This window comes from Semicossyphus pulcher, unplaced genomic scaffold, assembly GCF_022749685.1.
Source record: "Semicossyphus pulcher isolate SPU_LCO1_2020_fin unplaced genomic scaffold, fSemPul1.0.p SCAF_14, whole genome shotgun sequence".
NCBI lineage: Eukaryota > Metazoa > Chordata > Actinopteri > Labriformes > Labridae > Semicossyphus > Semicossyphus pulcher.
Window position 1 is genome coordinate 29899631 of NW_027211648.1, and position 18638 is coordinate 29918268.

The 18638-nt window shown below is 41.8% G+C and overlaps 1 protein-coding gene across 1 annotated transcript; it reads right to left on the bottom strand.

Annotated features, from left to right (window-relative positions):
- Window positions 1-2661: 2661 nt before the first annotated feature.
- Window positions 2662-18608, bottom strand: enpep (glutamyl aminopeptidase). The gene is made up of 20 exons (XM_069662251.1): window positions 17971-18608; window positions 15059-15200; window positions 12314-12448; window positions 12080-12200; window positions 11314-11468; window positions 9768-9881; window positions 9548-9682; window positions 9401-9466; window positions 9195-9260; window positions 8434-8594; window positions 7911-7993; window positions 7653-7789; window positions 7000-7055; window positions 6763-6913; window positions 5636-5709; window positions 5422-5526; window positions 5048-5221; window positions 4820-4960; window positions 3310-3391; window positions 2662-2808 (listed from the first exon to the last, which is right to left on the bottom strand). The coding sequence occupies exons 1-20, from the start codon at window positions 18606-18608 to the stop codon at window positions 2662-2664; spliced, it is 2883 nt and encodes a 960-aa protein (XP_069518352.1).
- Between the last annotated feature and the right edge of the window lie 30 nt (window positions 18609-18638).

Genomic DNA, 18638 nt, shown 5'->3' on the forward strand with positions numbered 1-18638 from the left:
CTGTCCCCACTCCGTCTCTCCAACATGTTGCTCCGTGCACGGACGTGATGGTCCCGGACTTGTGAGGCACGGTACAACAGTCTCAAAAGGATTCCCACGTAAAGGTTGAGATTTACAAGTTATATTCCCATTTAAAATGCTAAATTGACGTACAAATGCTGATATAAAAGTGGTAAATTAGAGGCACAGACGCAAATCCAGATTTACGGAGACACGCGTCACGTGACACCTACAACTGTAGACTTCGAGTGAAACAGCACGGTAGAACAGTCTCAAAAGAATCTACACAAACAGGTGGAGATTCACAAATATATTTCCAATTTAAAATACTAAGTTGACGTACAAAATATGATATACGAGTTGTGAATTAGAGGCACAGATACAAATATAGAGTTACCTTTACTAATCACACGGCATTTATTGTGCATTGTGTTTCATGAGTTACGAATACTTTCATTCCCATTAACTTGTTTCCATTTAGTTTTGCAGGTTTCCACGTCGACTTCTAAAACAGAACTTATCTGTCTGCAGCTGTCTGACAGGCATGTTTGTCTCTGTGCAGCTGCAACGACACATCGTACAGATGTGGATCATTGAGGACTTGGTCTATCAGCTCATCTTCAGAACTTTCTGCCATCGTTGTCCCTGCTGCTGTGTTGACCCTGTCACATCCCCTGCCCCTACTGCTCTTGTGCATTAATTTTTTAGGATGTGCACAGCCGACACTCCAAAAAGACACAGGGAACGCGCGGCAGCCATCATGCGCGTGTGAACACTTACTTAAAAGCAAGTATATCTCCAGTTTAACCATCCACGTTAGCTCAAGCGACTGAATCCCAACATTTTTACTGATACTTGCTATCAGGCCTGAACTCCTCAATTTGTCAAAATCAATGCACGCATTTTTTCACACTGAAAACACACAAAGAAAAAAGAAAGAAAAAAAGAAAATTCTAGTTACTTCACTTTTGCATTGCTCTTACAACCATTTATGGCTATGCAATGACAGAGTGCATTAACTTTATTTTTAGGGTCAAAGGTCAAATCAGTCTTACTCTTCGTGTAGTAACTGTAGTTCAGCTCTGCATGGCAGCACAGTACTAAAGTCAGTTACAAGTGTAATGTGATATTGCACCACTGCTGACAGCCTTACAACTGCTCATATGAAATAAAGGAAATGTTCCAAAAGTTATTAAAGTACAAATTTATTAAAACTCTTTCACTTCCATTATTACACCAAAGGCACAAAAACAAGGCGAGATCAGGAGGACTGCATCGTCGTATAATACAGGCTGGTCTGACGATCATGGCGTGTTACCCGAACACTGCTCAACACGTGCACAATGCACCCACATGATGATGAGAGAGACACGATAAGAACACCTGAGATTTAAAGATTTATGTTTGCATATTTGACTTACTGAAAACAAACAATTCAGACTTTATTTATAAGTTAAAATTTAACAAAAATACATTGAAGAATTTGTACGTAAAATGTTTGAAGTAGGAGCAGGAGAAGCAGCTGAAGAAGGATCGATCTGAACGAGTGATGAGAAGATTGAGCTTCAGTGAGAGGTTGAGCTGCAGGGACGGATGGACTCATTTACTTTAAATAGAGTCCGTTAAAACTGGGCAGTAGCAAAACAATATATATATGTAAGCCAAAAACCTGCTTAATAAGACCAAACGGACTGCAGAGTGAGTGTGCAGAGTTTGTGGAGCAACTTTCAAAATAAAATTGAATTTAAGAATTCAGGTGCACATTTTTCTCTTGTAAAATGCTTACAGTATAGGGTGGGTGTTTGTTTTGATTATCTGTTTAAGGTTCATTGAGGTACTTTTTAAACCTGTTTGTCTTGAGTCTAAATGATTTACTCTCGTCTGCTGGCAGCCGTTAAACAGGCTGTAATGGCTGTTAAAAAACATCCACTAAAAGTTCTTCTTTTTGTCATTACAGCATTAGAGAAAGGGTAACATGCTCTTTTTAAACAGCTGTTGTATCACTCTCTTCAAAGCCACCAGACTCCATAGACAAAAACAGTGATTTTACCTCACAGAACACAGGAGCTGCTGGGGAACTGCTGCCTCTGTCAGTTAGTTTGTTTGTGTTATTGTGTGATTGTGGTGATTTAAACAGTAAGCTTTACACACAATAACACAAACAATGAAACCATTTGAGACAGCAGTGGACAAACAAATCCTGTCTTCTATGAGGTAAAATTGCTGCTTTTGTCGACGGAGTCTGGTGTGTGTGCAGAGAGCGATGTAACGTCTGTGTGTGGTTAAAACAATCATCTTCCTCTGTAACAAAAAGGTCTATCTCTGTAGGGATCCTTCCTGTGATGTTGTCACACACTTAGAATAACTATCTGAGCCTGAAACAACAAGAACTTTTAGTGGACGACCTTTGACCTGGCATATGCAGCCAAGAATTATGTTGGAGCCATTACAGCCTGTTGTTTGGCTGCCAGCTGATTTAGTCTTTGAGACCCCAAAATATGTAAAAACAGGGCCTGAGATCACCTCTAATTCACATCAGCAGCCCCTTCAGAAAAAACACAAACTCAACACAAACACATCCTGTATGTGCTGAGCGATAAAAGGTCCATCTGTCCAGAGGGCTGTGTGCTCTCTCTTTCTGTACAGGTGACAGTCTGTCTGTCAGGCCACGTTGCTCTCCAGCCACCCTCTGATCTCGCCCTCGTTCGACCGGATCCATTCGATGTTGTTCTTCACCGTCTCCAGCGCCTGCTGCCGAGGCATCTCTCCAGCTCCAGCATCAGGAGTTAGACCGAAGAAATGCTGCATCTAAGAGGGCACAAAGAAGAAATGTGTTACAAGAGGCCTCGACAAAAAGACTCAAACATTTCATCGTCTTTTCAACCTTCAGTAAATAATATTATCCTGCAGTTGGGATACGTTTTCACTGTGGGGAAAAGTATTAAAATGTCAGTAGAAATAGTTTACCCAGACGTCATCTTCACAGAAATATGATTAAAAACACAACTTCTGGCAGATCTTTAAACTTTTAAGTCTGGAGATAAAAAAGAAGCTGAGCACAGACAGCGTTCTCAGCTAGCTTTCAGGCCATTCTGGAGTATTTCTTACTTAAAAGAAAGAGTTTAAGCGGTAAATTTCTTAAGAAATAATGTTAACAACTGTGCAATTTACAGTGAAGAACAATTTACAACGACCTGCTCTTCAGTGCAGCAAAAGAAAAGCAGGAAGCTGCTTGAAACCAACCAGTAATTTTATGAAATTACAAAGTAAAGTAGGAGTTATTAAGTTGCACAAAGTGTCAGTGCTGACCTTCCACAGCTGCAGCTCTGTGTTGTAGCTGGTGGAGATGCGTGTGAGCAGGCGACCGAGGTTCCGGTCATTGATGGTGTACCTGAGAAGAGAGAAAAGAGTTGATCATCATCAGAAAAATACAGATAAAAAGAAACATTAAAAGGCTTTTGGGAGTTTAGTGAATGAAAGGTTATTACAGATTATATCTCAGATACTCTGCTCTGCAGTTTGTCCTCTCTTATCAACAGTGACGCCGTCATTTGGGTTAATGTTAAAAGAGTTGTGTCGTTTTATCTCCTGAACAATCAGAATCTTTATCAGTGGACACACTATCACAAGGTGATCTTGTGTGTGCACGTTACAGCTGACCAATAAACACATCCTTTAATAGTTATACAGCCATATAGAGTTATTTTGTGTGTAAAGTCAGAGCTCAAACGAGAGGGACGATTAGAGATACAATCATCAGGTGGACACAAACGTGACTCTTCTTGTTCCTCATCACTCTTTCATTGCCAGAAAACATGACCTCAGAAGAATCTGGTTACATTTATAGAGACGTTTATTTCTTCTTTACAACAGGTTGTGTAACAAGGCAGCGTGCATGTGCAGTAAAAGCTTAGAAACAACAGGATGCTTGTGAGATGGTTGATGGTTAAAATATTACAACTGAAACTGTAATATACGGAAGCCCTCAGTGGACATAAGTGCAGGTTCATATAATAAGATACATATTATATAATATATAAGAATAAAATATAAATAGTCCTTCTACTCTATTAATATTTTAATAAGAGCCAACATTAAGGCCTGTTTGGGAACATGTCAGGTACTAGTAGGTGCTGCTATTGTGCTTTGAACAGTGGCCAACACGGGCAGTCGTGCTGCAACGGCCCAAGCGGTTTCCATGAGAGGAAACAGGCTGCGAATTCAGAGACAATGCCAATTCAAAAACATGCAATGATGGAAACGCTCTGCAAATAACAAAGACAAAAATACACAAACACAGAAAAAAAATGCTCCACATCCAGTCAACACAACAGAAGTGCTCCTGTAGGGGGCGCTCTCAGTAGCCTAAGAAGTGGTCAAGTTCTCTGATTTCCAAGCTTATTTCAACGATCGCCGTAAGTTTGACGTGAACACCAGAGGCAACAGAGAATTCACCTCCTGTGGAAACTAAATCCTTTTTCAGTCGGTTAAAATCTCCGTCATTTTTATCTTTTATTGAGAGGCTCCTTCTGTTTCCTCACAGCAAAAGACAGAAACGGTCTGACCAAAGATAAAAGGTCCAAAGCAAAGAGATTTTTATTCCTTTTCTAACCAGCAGATGCTTTTAAGTGAATTTTCTCTGTTGGCACCAGGACCTTGTTATATTTTACCTGCTTGTAAAACAAATCACTATTTATATCATCATCAGATTTGACAAACGAGTATGTGTCACCTCAACTGCTTGTTTGATAAAAGTCTCAGCTGTGTTTCTGGTTGTTGCCTCCAATGTCTGTCAGGTAACAGACCATGTTGCACTTACCTTTTGACCAGGTAGTCCCAGTTGAGTGTGGTCCAGTCCCAGGCCATGCTCTGCCCCAGAGGGTTTAAGGACACATACCGGACCAAAGTGAACAGATCCTGACTCCTCACCACAGCCTCATCTTTAGACGCCTCCAGCAGCCTGTTGGACACAACACAGGTTATCCTCTCCACATGATCAAACTTGAACAACAGAGAAAAGTGTTTGAGTGAGAGGTGTGTGAATTACTTGTAGAGGAGTTCCACGTTCTCCACTGATGCCAGTCCGTACAGCAGCTTGTCCTTCTCCTGAGCCAGAGAAGTGACTTTGTACCTCTGGAACATCGTGTTCCACTTGTCTACTGTGCCCGAGTTCTTCATGCCGTACCTGTATACCAGCAGCCTCAGGTTCACGGCTACACTGCTGCAGGTCGGAGGGTCAGGGAAGACAGAGACATGTCAGGTTACCACAGATATAAAACATGTTGTCAAGCGCAGTAAGTCTTGATGTCCATTCTGCTGGTTATGGACAATGATAGAAACCTCTATAATTAATCTGCACGTTTGGTCGTTTAGATCCTTATTTTCTGTAAGGAAATTTGACCCTAATTAAGTTTGTAATACCTGAGAGATCCAGAAATCCACTGGTCAAAGATTTGAGACGCTTCATTCAGAGCGTCCTGATCTCCCATCTGACAAGCGATGCTGAGCACAGTCTCCCTCAGTAACCTGCCAAACACATCACAGTCACATGACAGCAACACCAGCAAGGCATTTTGCATGATTAGAGCACAGGGAATGTGGTCTTTTGTTTTAGTCTGCACTGTTCCTGACGTACCTCTGCGTCTGTGTTCCTTCGTCCTTCCATCCAAGCTGTGTTGAAATGGCTCGAACATGTTCTCTGAACAGTTTCTGAAAAAGACAGAAAAGCATGGTCGTCATGAGCACCAATACAGAACCTTGCACCAAATCATGTCTTTAAAGGGACAAGACAAGAGCTCATCATTGTACCCTTGCATGACATTGCACAATACTGCATGTGTTCAATATTCAGATTACTAAAAAGTGGGTTTTGTAGTTTCTGGCTTGTTCGCTGTTTGAGATATAATTCCTGTTGTTTATTTTGCGTAACCTTGCAGGCAGATCTCCTATCATGTAACGGTTTGAACTTCACATAAATCAGAAGACTAACATGACTCCGAATTGAGAACAACTTATCTAGCCAGGAAGCAAACTGGCATTAACAGGGGAACAGGAAACACCAGATTTCACTATACGCTGATGACATACTCTCTCCTTTATGAGTGACCTACCCAAACATGTACCGGCTCTTATCTTCTCTTATCAATGCCAGAGTCATCTCTTCTCTAAACATGTCCGTCATTAGTCCCACCATGTTGAACCGTTGTTTCAGTCAGACTCGTGTTTGTGATAGTTTGAAGTGTTTAGCGCAGCAGCAGAACACAGATTGTGTTTGGCGTCGGGGCTCCGACCTCATCACTCCTCACAGTTTTTTTACATGCAGAAATTTGAGGAGTGATGAGATAATATTTTAAACACCCCAAGTCGAACCAGCTGGAGTCGCTCGATTAACATCAATTTCTGCCTGTGTCTATTCAGATTCTCAGTTACAGGTAAGGTAAGTGTGGCCAATATGTTGTGCAATATGTCGCTACTGTCAGAAGTTGTGTCGTTATATGTTTTTCTATGGAGTATGTATTATTTTCATTCTCTGTGAGACTTCAGGACAGAGTCCCAAAAAAATATTCCCTGCAGGGACATTAAAGTGTTTCTTATCTTATCTTAAGTCGACTCATAATGGATATTATAATCTCTGCATTTTCTTATCAAGCCTTCAGTTGAATTTTATGATCCCAGAGACTCCAGAGAATATCTTTCCCACAGATGAACGTCTGGTGAATGAGTGATAGCCCAACAGACGTTGGTAATAGTCGCCTATCTTACCTGAAACTTTGGGTAGAGCGCAGCGTTGCCTGACAGCATGTCCCGAACGTAGGCGATAGAGGAGGCCACTCGGTCCCAGACTATGTAGTCGGCCTCATCGGTCAGGTACTGGGTGAGGTTGAAGGCGTTACCATAATCGATCACGTTGGCCCTGAGCGGTGAAGTGAGACAGTTTTACCAACAACAATATGAGTGAATGTTCACATAGTGTGTTTGTGTTCAGAGGTGAAATCTGACCTGGCAAGAGCAAAGACATCGTCGATGTAGCTCGTTCGATCGGCTGCATCTAACTCCTGTGTGAGGAAGGAAACTGAGTCAAATGGATGATTGACATAAAATAACAGTGATGTCATTGGGATGAGATTATGGTTACAGTTAACTTCCCCAAGACACCAAACATCAATGAGACATAATAGGTCATTTTTTGGTTAGATTCTCCCTCTGGTCTACTCTTACATTTATTAGAACAAGTTGGCAATACAGGTAAAAAATAGAACATGGAAACTTCAGCTCTAGAAGTTCTACTAAAGTCAGATGCATCCTTCGTGGCCTAATGTATCCACAGATTCAGTGCACGTCAATTCAAAAGAGATGGTGGACTCTCCAGCGGCCGAGGAATACACTTTAAATGTAAACGTTTTTGGTTTCAACTCGAATAGCTAGAGATACAAACGTTAAAAAAACAAAAGGGGCCTTGAAACTTAAATAATAGGTGACATTACGTGACGTTAGTTATGTGATCTAGCTAACCAGCTAGGAGCGAGGCTTTGTGACGCAAGGTTAAGGGCGGGAACAGTTGGTGGTGGTTGGACTCATCCTCCGTAGGCCGCATCCTTCGAAGGATGCAGCCCCTGAATTGGGACACAGCCGTGGTGTGTGTGCAGCGTTACCGTGTGGTTGTTTTCAAGCTGTTGGCTGATGGCGCTCCACGTGACGCTGTCATGGTTGACTCTGTAGAATCCGATGTGATCATTGTTCACCTTCAGCAGCCCGTCCACCGAGGCCAAGTAGCCACTGATGACTTGCTCTGGAAATCAACACAGGCAATAAGATGAGTTTATTTATTTATTTATTGGCTGACGTAAAGGGAGAGTGTTCATCGTATCTCTTTGATTTTTCTGACACAATAATACATCTGAGCGTTCTACCTGTGGCGCTCTTGTCAAACATCTGCAACATATTTTTGTCAGTTGTCACAGAGTGCCATTTCACTGGAATTGTCCACTTGTACCTGTAACAGAAAAACATTCATTATTATTAATGCACTGGCAACAAAACCAACCCATACACATTTTAAATGTTTAGGCCATCTGCATCTGGATTTGTTTCCTCAAAGATGCACTCATCATCATCTCTTGACCTTGACTTAAACTCCGCTTTGGCTTCCACCAACTCCTGAGAAAATGTACTGGCCCTTTGGCTGCTCAATGCTCCTCTATGTTCTCAGTGTGAACAGCAGGGGTAGACTGCACAGGTTGCAAAAAGAGGTCAGATTGTATAGAAGTCTATGAGAACATTTCAAATTTCTCACTTGATTACTTTTTGAACAACAGCAGAGGAAGCATTTGACAGCCTTTGGACATTTTGTGTGGCTTGATGGGTAACCATGCCAACCCACTGAAGATTTAATGTGTGAAAGGGATGAGCGGGTATCTTCTTTGTTTCACTGACCCAAGAGGTGAAGGAGGCTCGGCGGCGTTAGCTTTAGGATCGAGGAGGAAACGCTTTTGGGTCAACTTTGCGCCCGTCTCTGAGACGGATAGGTCCAGCACAGGATAACCCATCTGCTTGGTCCATGTGTCCATAACCTCTGCTACAGGCAACCCGCTCACCTGTGCACAGAGGGGATACAGTGGTTACTGTTCAGAGATATTCAACAACAAAGCTTGAGGAAAAGCTTGAGCTTTTTTATCTCTCTGTGTTAGATTGGTATATTAAACCTGAATCATATACACCAGACTCCATTGAAAAAGATGCTGCAGTTGCTGCTCTACTGTTGCCTTGCTTGGTTAGTTTGTTTATGTTATTGTGCAACTTTGGTGATTTAAATGGTAAGTTTGCATCCAACACAATATTTTGATCATTAACAATTAAACAAAAACACAAAGTAATCGAGGCAGTAATGAGTCTGCCACTTCCACAAAACTGCTGTTTTTGTCAGTGGAGTCTGGTGGCTTCCAAGAGAGGAATGTAACGTCTGTTAGTGGTTTAAAAAATCCTCTTCCTCTGTAACAAAAAGGTCTCTCTCTGTAAAGATCCTTTCTGTAATGATGTCTCACACTTGGAATAACAGTCTGAGACTGTCAGAGGAAAAAACAAGAACGAGTGGATGGACTTTGATTGGCCCATTTGGCCCCAAGAATTATGTTACTTTCATACTTCTGAACTTTGTGCAAAAACTTTACGATAAAACTGTTAAAGTTTAAACATACACTGGCGAGAGATGCCCAGAAGTTTGCTGTCTTGGCGTTCGTCATGTAGTAGTCTTTCAAATATTTCTGTTGAAAGAAGAGAAAAGAAAGAACAGACGAGTGAGCTGCCCAAACAATCCAAACTTTAATGAACATTAATCTCTATTTTGATCTATTTATAGTTGATCTATAGTTGAATATCTATCACCGATCTGTCTCTGACTTACTCGACAGCCGTCTCTGAACTCTTCTTTTCCCATCCAGTCCTCCAGCATCCTAAGAATGGACGCTCCCTGGATAAGGGATCATTTTCATTACAAACATTCTTTGGGAGCTTGAGATTGAAACCTTCATTGTGTGTGGTCTTCCAGTACCTTGCTGTACGAGATGGCATCAAACACAGAGGTGATCTCTGAAGGGGTCGATACGTCCACAATGATGGGGTGAGAGGAGACGAGGGCATCGTCCACCATGACAGGAAGCACGTCACTGATGATCATGATGTCTCGCTGTGTTAGAACAGGGGGACACGAGTTTAATCATTATGATGGATAGTTTGGTGCGTCTTTGTTGTGTCTTTAAAGGACAGCTCACCATGCCCCACGTTGGTTCTGCTCTCTCCACTCCGATGTACTCAAAGAAACTGGCAAAGCCCTCGTTAAGCCAGAGGTCGTCCCACCAATCCATGGTCACAATGTTCCCAAACCACTGGAAGAACACGTGACATGAGTTATGAGGAAAGAAAGTAACCTGCATACAGAATCTGAAGGGACTATTTAACACGTTGGGGTAGAAGTGACACCTTTGGCTGCCTTTATTCTGAGTCCAGAAAGAACCAGGCCAGTGTTTATTAGAGAAAGGCTTCAATTTATAACATCCCCTGTTTCCAACACATCTGATGTTTGTTAAGTGACAGTTTAAAAGGTTTAATCCATTCGATTCTTGGAGGGCTTTCAATAAGACAGGAGAGGCGTTAACATGGACACCATTTTCCCGTCTGATTGGAATCAGTTGGGGACAGCTGTTTACATGGGATGTGATCTGAGGCGGTCTGGTGTTTACGTGCACCAATGCATTTCATTAAACATCTGTAAGCTTGTACAAAACACCAACCCAGCAAGCAATATCTCTTCTACAAATGTTTGATCAGCTGCCTGAAGATGGAGATCCATCTTCTGTTCAGTTATTGTGCTGCTATAAATCATGCAAAGCTTTTAACAACAGCACACGTCTCCACCTTCATGACGAAGGGCAAAAGCTGCAAGTCGTTGATATGGTTCAATTTTCTTTTGATTATTTTTCTAAGATGTTTGAAACTATGTCACATTATGAAACATTGTATATTGTTTAGGTTTTTGAAAGGATTTTAGGACCCTATTCAAACGTACTGTCTGACATTTGTGCTGTTAGAAAAGAAAATAAGATTAGCAGTGAGGTATGCCGTGACACTGTTGTTCTGTACGAGCTTTTAATGCCCTGCTGTGGATCAATAAAACGATATAAAATCGACCGATTGAAATAAATCACACTACCACAAAAACACACAATAAACCTTTATCAATTCACCCTCACATAATGACTCACTTAATGTTCATCGTTCAGTACACGTGCCTCCTAAAAGCTTGTTACCCAGCAGACTGTTTGCACACCAACAGTTCATAAACCTTTATTGTCTGTTTCCCGGCTTCTTATCTCCCCTCAGAGTAAAACAGCTGATATCATGGAAACAGATGTTCCTGGATTATGTGTCATAAAAGTCTTGAACAAAAGCAACATGAGCAGATTTTAAACATTGACACGTTGGAACTCTGAACTCTGCTTGTCTTTCCGGCCAGGTACAATATAAAGATAAAAAAGTTACACCATTAACAAAGTGCTACCGAGCTGACTGGATAAACCTGTACTCATCTGTAGTCAGATCATCAGTTTTGTTACCTACAGATTTTTTGAACACAAACACAGATATAAAGCATTCAAGCAACTGGAAACACCTAAATATGTGAATGCTTTTAATTTGAAACATCTGCAGGATATTTTGCGTTTCACTGACGGCCACTTTACTGCCCTCAAACATCAGTAGTGACTGAAAACGAAAGAATAAAATGCACAGATAAAATAAAAAGTATAAGTAAGCAGGTACCTGGTGAACGAGCTCGTGGGCAATAACGCTGGCCACTCGCTGCTTGTTGTAGGAGGACGACTCCTTCTCATCATACAGCAGGTTGGTCTCCCTGTACGTGATGAGGCCCCAGTTCTCCATGGCACCAGTACCAAAGTCAGGGATGGCGATCTTATCTGGATCAGACCAACACAGCGAGGCCAGTGTAGTCAGTTTATAAGTTAAAAATAGCACCTACACAGACAACAGGTCTGAGCATAGACTGTATAAAGAGATCGACAACATGTCAGATCCCCAAAAGTGACACATTCAAACAGCTTGGTCAGTGGCCCCAGGCTTTAAAATAAGAAGCTGTAGGTTCCCCTCAAACATAATCTCTGGACACTTGAACTTATTGTTTGGATTTGGCGTTGAAGTCAGGTGACACAGTATGAAGAGCAACAAAGTCCCCTTGGGTTGCTATGTAACCAACGTTAGTCGCTTCAAATACGGTGCATCAGTTACATAACATTCCTCTCGTAGTTTTTTACAATATTTTCCCAAACAGTACCAAATATTTTTTACGTTCACTTCATCTTCATAGTATTTTTATGTCCACATGTTAAAGAGCTCTGCACATGCAAAATTGCTGCTAGAGGGGTTTTTGGATTGCCATATTTTGAAGGCTTGGGCCACTGACCAGTTTGTAGTGAGAATGTGTTGCAACATAACCGTCCCAGGCTTTGGTTACTATGACAGCCATTTTACTACCTAATGTGGAGTCATACAAGAGTTTGTCTTATCGTACCCAGTTTTGAGATGGAGTACGTCATGTTGAAATATTCCTCAAAGTAGTCAAAGATGATCTTGGTTGTGTTGGCTGCATATTCTGCAGTTCCTAACTGGCTCGGTTGGGCGTAGATTCTCAACTTTGACATCACAGGAAGACAAAACACACATTAGTGCATGCACTGGTGCAAACTTTGGTGCAACACTTGTTGTAAGTGACGGCATTGACAGCAACACTTAATGGTAAACTCACAGGAATTCCTGAGGCAGAAGTTCTTTCCACGAATCCAAACTGATGCACAGCGAAACATACCAAATATGTGCTCATGGGAACGGACTTCTTGAAGGAGGTCTTGAGTTTATTGCCTGGCAGTTTTTCAGGGGCTCCCTGGAGAGGAAGAGGGAAAGGCTAATGGGTCAATGTGGATGTCACTCAGACTATGGTGTTGGGTGGATCCCCAGGCCCCGAAAACAGAGGCACAAGATTGATTCCTTTGCTTTTAGTATTCACAGTGTTCCCTCCGAGCCTGGCTTCCTCTTTTGTTTTATATTCCCTCAACCATGGCAGCAATGCTGCTCCTTCCATCTACAGCAACCATTCACCAGTCTAAAAGGGTTAGGAACTGTTTTATTGGCAAGGTACGCACAAGGACTTCATAGGGAAGCCCTGTTTAATAGGGCCTCCCCTGACTTTCAACCACAGAAGATTTTCCTATGCCACTCGTAGTCGTTAGTTTAAGCTAATAGTCTATATAGTCAAATATACAATATGGTTCAAATATAAATTTTACAAGCGCACACAAAGGAAGCTACCTGTTCTGCTGAAAGAAAAAAACAGAATTATTTTTGATGAACCTTAAAAACAAGCAACAGGACAGAACATTTAACTCATCACATAACATCGTCCCTCAAGAGAATCAGTCCTTTGAACAACAGCTGGGAGACTTCTGGTTCTTTAGACTGACTCAGTTAGCTTTAGCCTGACTGATTAAGAACTACAGAAGGGTCGTGTGGTGATATTGCATAAAACAGGAGCTTTATTCACTGAACCCAACAAAAACTCTTTTCACAACCGCTGTACTTGAACCAGAGCTTATCTGGACACTTTCTGCTGACTGCTGTAACTTATCAACACATGGGAAACATTTGCTTCACTCTGTCTGTGGTACAACATTGTACTACAAACCCTCCAGACCCTCATGCATCTTAACCGCAAGGCCATCTTTCTTATAGGCAGAGGCTTGGCCGGCAACACTTCAGAGAGGTCTAACAGAAGAGTTTGAGGCTTTGTTTGTGACTACCTGACCAGTGAAATAGGTTAAGGCTTTCATCAGCTTATGTTTGGCCAACTAATGATGGTGGCATACTATTTTATACTTTATAAGACAGTATAGCATCCAGAATTGAAACAGGACCAATCCATATCTGGATCTGTTTTTACTGCTTAATTGCCAAACAACGGATAGTTCCACCTTATGCTTCCTGGTTAAAGCCATCTCTTCCTCCTTCCTGAGTACAGAAGATGTGACCCATCCAACCCAATACATGATCGCTCCTTTTCTTGTAAATAAATGATCCCCTTATACGCTGTAATTTTGTGTCATAAGAGGCTATTATCCTACTGTTTCTACAACAGCTGTTTTCCTCAGATAACTACGGCCTTGCAACACAAAATCACAGTCTTCAGGTCCCATTATGACCCTCTGAGGTTTGGCCATTGGCAGGTCTGAAATTAGAGTGTCTTGGTGGAGCGTCTGAATGACATAAGCCCGTGCCCGTGTCCACGCCAAGAACAGTGTCCGCAGCTCTAAGTGTTTCATGGTGTTAGTCTCATATATTTTCACGAGTTGAGCTCCTTCGATTGTGAGCTCCTGTTGGAGAGTCAACCACAGCTTGATTTGTTCTTTAACCCACAACTTTATGAGTTCAGTCCCAAACTTTCTATGCTGACATTTCGGATTCTATTCCCTCTGCTTGAGCAATCTTTATACTTTATAGTTTCCTTAAGCACATTTTGTTTTTCTCTAATTCTCTGAGTAACTCAGATTTGATCTTCGGCCCATTGTTTTGTTGCCAGGTAATCCACGTCTTAATACACTCCACGACTTTCTCAGTAGTTGTGGAGGTCAGAACGAGGTATTCCTCGTAGCCTCTGTCATAATCTAAAAGTGCAAGTCAGTAGTGATTGGCTGGCAGTAATCTATGACAACATTCTGCCAGTGACAGTCTGGTCCTCTTCCTAACTGTGACTTTTCATTTGTTTGGTGGTCTGAGCCACTCAAATGGAACGAGATGGACAGAGCAATAATTAATTTAATCAACTGAATCTGTTGTTCTTCTGCTGTGACAACAGGAAAGAGGATAAGTACCATTGGCCTGTCTATAAGTACCTAATCACACACTGTTTGTGTTGGGAAATAAGTTGCCAGCTGACATCACTTGTCAGCTTTTGTTCGAGGAGTTTTCGTCACTTGGAAGTATTTTTCACTCCCCTGCTTTCACCCTCTCTGATAACTTCTATGCTAATAATGATCAACATGAGGAGCAGGATACTCTATGGCCTTGTTTAGACTGCAAGTCCATTTCTACGGATGCCTGGATGCTCACTTAAATCAAAGTGTCGTTTTGCATCAATCCTCATGCAACAAACAACAAGGACATCAAATCCAGAGTAAGAGAAGTGCATCAAAGACAGCTGAGCAGATCAGAGCAGAATCCCTGCTGCGATTAGCACAGAGCGGGATTGTTTGGAGGGCTACATTAAGGTAGTTAATGATGCCTACGTTTTACCACACAAACTTAGAGGCCAACAATGTCTGGACACACGAACTCGACCTGATTCATACAAAAACCTTTGCGGATATTCCGTCGTAAAGATCTGAATTGAGAAACAAATCTTGCCTGCAGTCTGAACAAAGCCAAAGATACTTGTGTATGTAGCATTTTGAAATGAAACAGTATCTATGCTCTTAAAATGATTGTGTTGCTTGAGTCCTACCACAGGCGGCATGTTGGACAGAGCTCCATAGGTCTGATCATGAGTGATGGAGACTTGGTAGGTGGCCTTCTTGTTGGGTTCATCGAAGCAGGGAAACGACTTGCGGGCATCTGTTGGCTCATGATCAGTCGCTGCAATCTTTCTGGTGATCAAATGAAGAAGAGAGTGTTTAAGAGGAAGTGCTTTACATCTTGTTCTTATAGTTTTCACTTCCCCAAATTGTTTTAATTTGTACACAAAGCAAACTGTTTCTGATTGAGACCACCTCTGATGCTGTGCATGAGTTACTTCCCCTGACCACCATCTGTTGTAAGGAAGTACCAAACAAAGCAGACCCACTGAACTCGATCAGGACCCTTACCAAAACCTAACCTGCAAAGTGATACTCTGTCAAGTATCTTGAGTAATTGTAATTCCCCAAAGACTTTTTGTCACGTTTTAAGCCGCTTCTGAAGCATAATCCATGAGTCAGCTAGCCAATGAAACAATGACTGTTTAGAACAGACAGGACTGACGGCGGTTTTGTCTCTGGAGGGGTTTGAGAAGTTCCCAAGGATGTTTTGGTCATTTCTTTCCTGCAGCCTAAACATGTGACACCACGAGGATCCATCATAACTGACACAAATATAAGCTGAGCACAGCTGCTCTCCATGAAGCTGCAAACATCTAACTTTCAGCTGATTCAGCTGAACCCAACACCCACAATCTACCTAGGTGAATGTCCACATGGTTGGGTACAAAATGATAATTGGGGTGTGGACATTTTTTTGAATGAAAGAGTGTCAACAAGCAGCCAACAGTTTTTTCAATCAATCCATCATATCATTTTTAAATGCTCAAAAAAACGTTAAGTGGTCGTCTTTACGGAACCAGTTTGTCTTCACCAAGGACTTTTTTGCTAAATTTCCTTGGAGCACCATTTATTCAATCTTTCTTGTATCTTAAGACCTTTTAGGGTTTAAGAACTGTTTGCAACCTTTTATTGAAAGATAGAAATATGTCTTCTATTACTGTCGTCACTTGGAAGAACTATTTCTGGTTCCAGTTAGCACCTTTTTTCGAACCCTCTCAAAATATTGCAGATTCTGGAGAGATTATCACCTCATCTAAAATATAACTTTGTATTAACTTCATACAAAAGCCAAGATTAAGCTGACCAGTAGAAGCAACATTGTTATTTAAATAAAGAACAATTTTATTGATTGTATTGGTTCATGGATTGGTACGGAAGCCCTAAGCGGACATGCATCCATGTGTTTTATTTACTGTGTTTCCTGTGATAACGAATAATTTCAGTTGTTCGACTTATTAATCTCCTTATCTCAAGATAACAAAGCTGGTTTTGCCGTGATAACGGGATAGTTTGGTGTCGATCCAGAAAACAGAACAACAGGCTGCTCACAGTGATGTTACAGAGCGGGACAGTCTGTCATCGCCCACACTGATGAGGTCAGTTGAACCTGTTTCTGTGTTTGTTTTGTGCTTTTGCAGCTCTGAGGATACGAGTAATAATCATCTGACGATACGGTGGAGCAGCTTTGTTATCTCGAGATAAATAAACAACTGAAATGACTCGTTATCTCGGGAAAACAGAGTGAAATGTAATAATAAAATGTATGGATGCATGTCCGCCTGGGGCTTCCGTAGAGTGGAGCGTTTCCTCATACTGCACAGTCTTTGTCAGTAGATGGAGTTCCCTCATGGAGATGAATGATTTAACAGCTCAGTATCTCTCATAATTTCATCCATTGCACACCGATGACAACTGAGATATGGATTTGATTGATTCATCAAACACCTTTATCCAAGGTCAAGAAAAAGCCTTCAAGCTTGGACTCTATAAATATGACAATGAAAGTATATTAGTAACGTAAATGGCCGTTGATTGATTTATTAATACTTGGAGTTATTGATTGCTGTTGTAAATAAAAGCTTAAATAGTAACCAGTGTGATTATTTGAAAAGGCTCTGTTTCCAACTAGAGGCCGACTCTGTGATTTACACATGAGACTGTTACGTCATCGGTCAGTGAGAAACCTGCGGGTCAGGGAACCAGCCAGAATAAAGTTCGTAACGTTTTGCTGCCTAACTGATGTTTTCTATGAAACTCATGTTCACCAGACTTCAATCGTTAACCTGAGATATGAGGTTAGAACATAAAAGTTCATTGAGCATTTGAGTCACTTTTTTAGGCCCATGAGCAAGACTCAGGATCAGACTAGATTCAGGGAATATGTGTATGCAATAGAGATATCTTTGATGGTGCAACCGGAACATTTTCAAATTGGGAATTTAATCACATTTTTTAAAAGTTAAAATCTAAGGGACATTTAGGAGTTCTTTTTTAACTTTTCAATCCTGTTGTTGGAAAGATGGATGAACAAAGAAAGTTAAAAGATCTTGACTGAATGTACAACAGCAAAGTAAGACGACTTTGAGTTATGTTTTTGTTCTTTGCTGTAGTCATTTTCCTTTTTCAGTTGCCTAATGCTCTGCTGTGTTACCATAGCAATACCTTACAACACACTTTATCTTAGTCTTAAAGAAAAGGACAACGTAAATGTCTTCGTCTACTTATATATCTCTTCAATTACAGCATCCATGATTTCTGTTCAAACTGCTGAATATTTGGTAATAGCTTCACTGTTATACACAAGACCAAAGGTAACTTTAAACTGTAATTATGTGCTCAAAGCAAATGGAAATATATTGAAATTACAGGTGTTATGTCACTATCTGTTTATACACCAACAAATAAATGATCAGAAACAGAAATATTAAATCATTACTCATTAATTTTTCTCATGCTGTTAAGAGATGCTCAGTGGATTCACGTCACCAACAGTTAACTTCTTTTCTTTTCACGTTTTTTGATCATTTTCTTCAAGACAGAATCAAATCAGCGAACTTACTTCTGGCGCCCATCCTCGATGTAGACCACCCTGTAGAAGCCAACCACAGAGCCGTTGAGCCAGCCCTGGAAGTCCAGGCGGAGCACGTACACTTCTCCCGGTCCGGTGATGGGCAGATCCTGGCTGGCCTCCACCACCACGTACTCATGTTGTTTGTATTCAAAGCAGCTCTTCACCCCCACATCCTTATGGACCCCCTCGCTGGACTGCAGACTCAGCTTGGGCAGTGCGCTGACAAACGTCTGCCTGATGTGGAGCCACAGGTGGCGGGTGACCTTGCTGACCTCCACATGAACCTCCACTATCCCGGTGTAGGTGTCGTCTTCCAGGTTGGGCTCCAGGTGGAGGTCATAGTGGACCGGCTTCACGTACTCAGGCAGACGGAAGTTCTTCCAGTCGCCGCTGGAGTCAGTGGAAGGCGTGCAGGGTCCATTGCCAGGCACAGGGGGCTGTGTAGGCCCTGCTGTGGGCTCTGGTATGGAGGGGGTTGGAGCGGGGGTGGTGTCTGACCCGGACAGACCCACCCCGAGGCCCACTGCCAAAGCGCACACCACCACCAACCCACAGATGATGGCTACATGCTTAGCACGGATGCAGTAACGCTTCTCTTGCTTCTCCAAGTCCATGCTCTCCACCATGGTGACTCCCAAATCCTGTAAACTCCACTG

Excerpts from the sequence above, each read along its gene's own strand:
- enpep (XM_069662251.1), bottom strand. The coding sequence starts at position 18,608 with ATGGTGGAGAGCATGGACTTGGAGAAGCAAGAGAAGCGTTACTGCATC. Across the intron at positions 12,201-12,313 it reads CTTCTGCCTCAGGAATTCCT|TTGAGAATCTACGCCCAACC; the intron begins GTGAGTTTACCA and ends GTGATGTCAAAG. Across the intron at positions 7,994-8,433 it reads GAGCCTCCTTCACCTCTTGG|GTACAAGTGGACAATTCCAG; the intron begins GTCAGTGAAACA and ends TTTCTGTTACAG.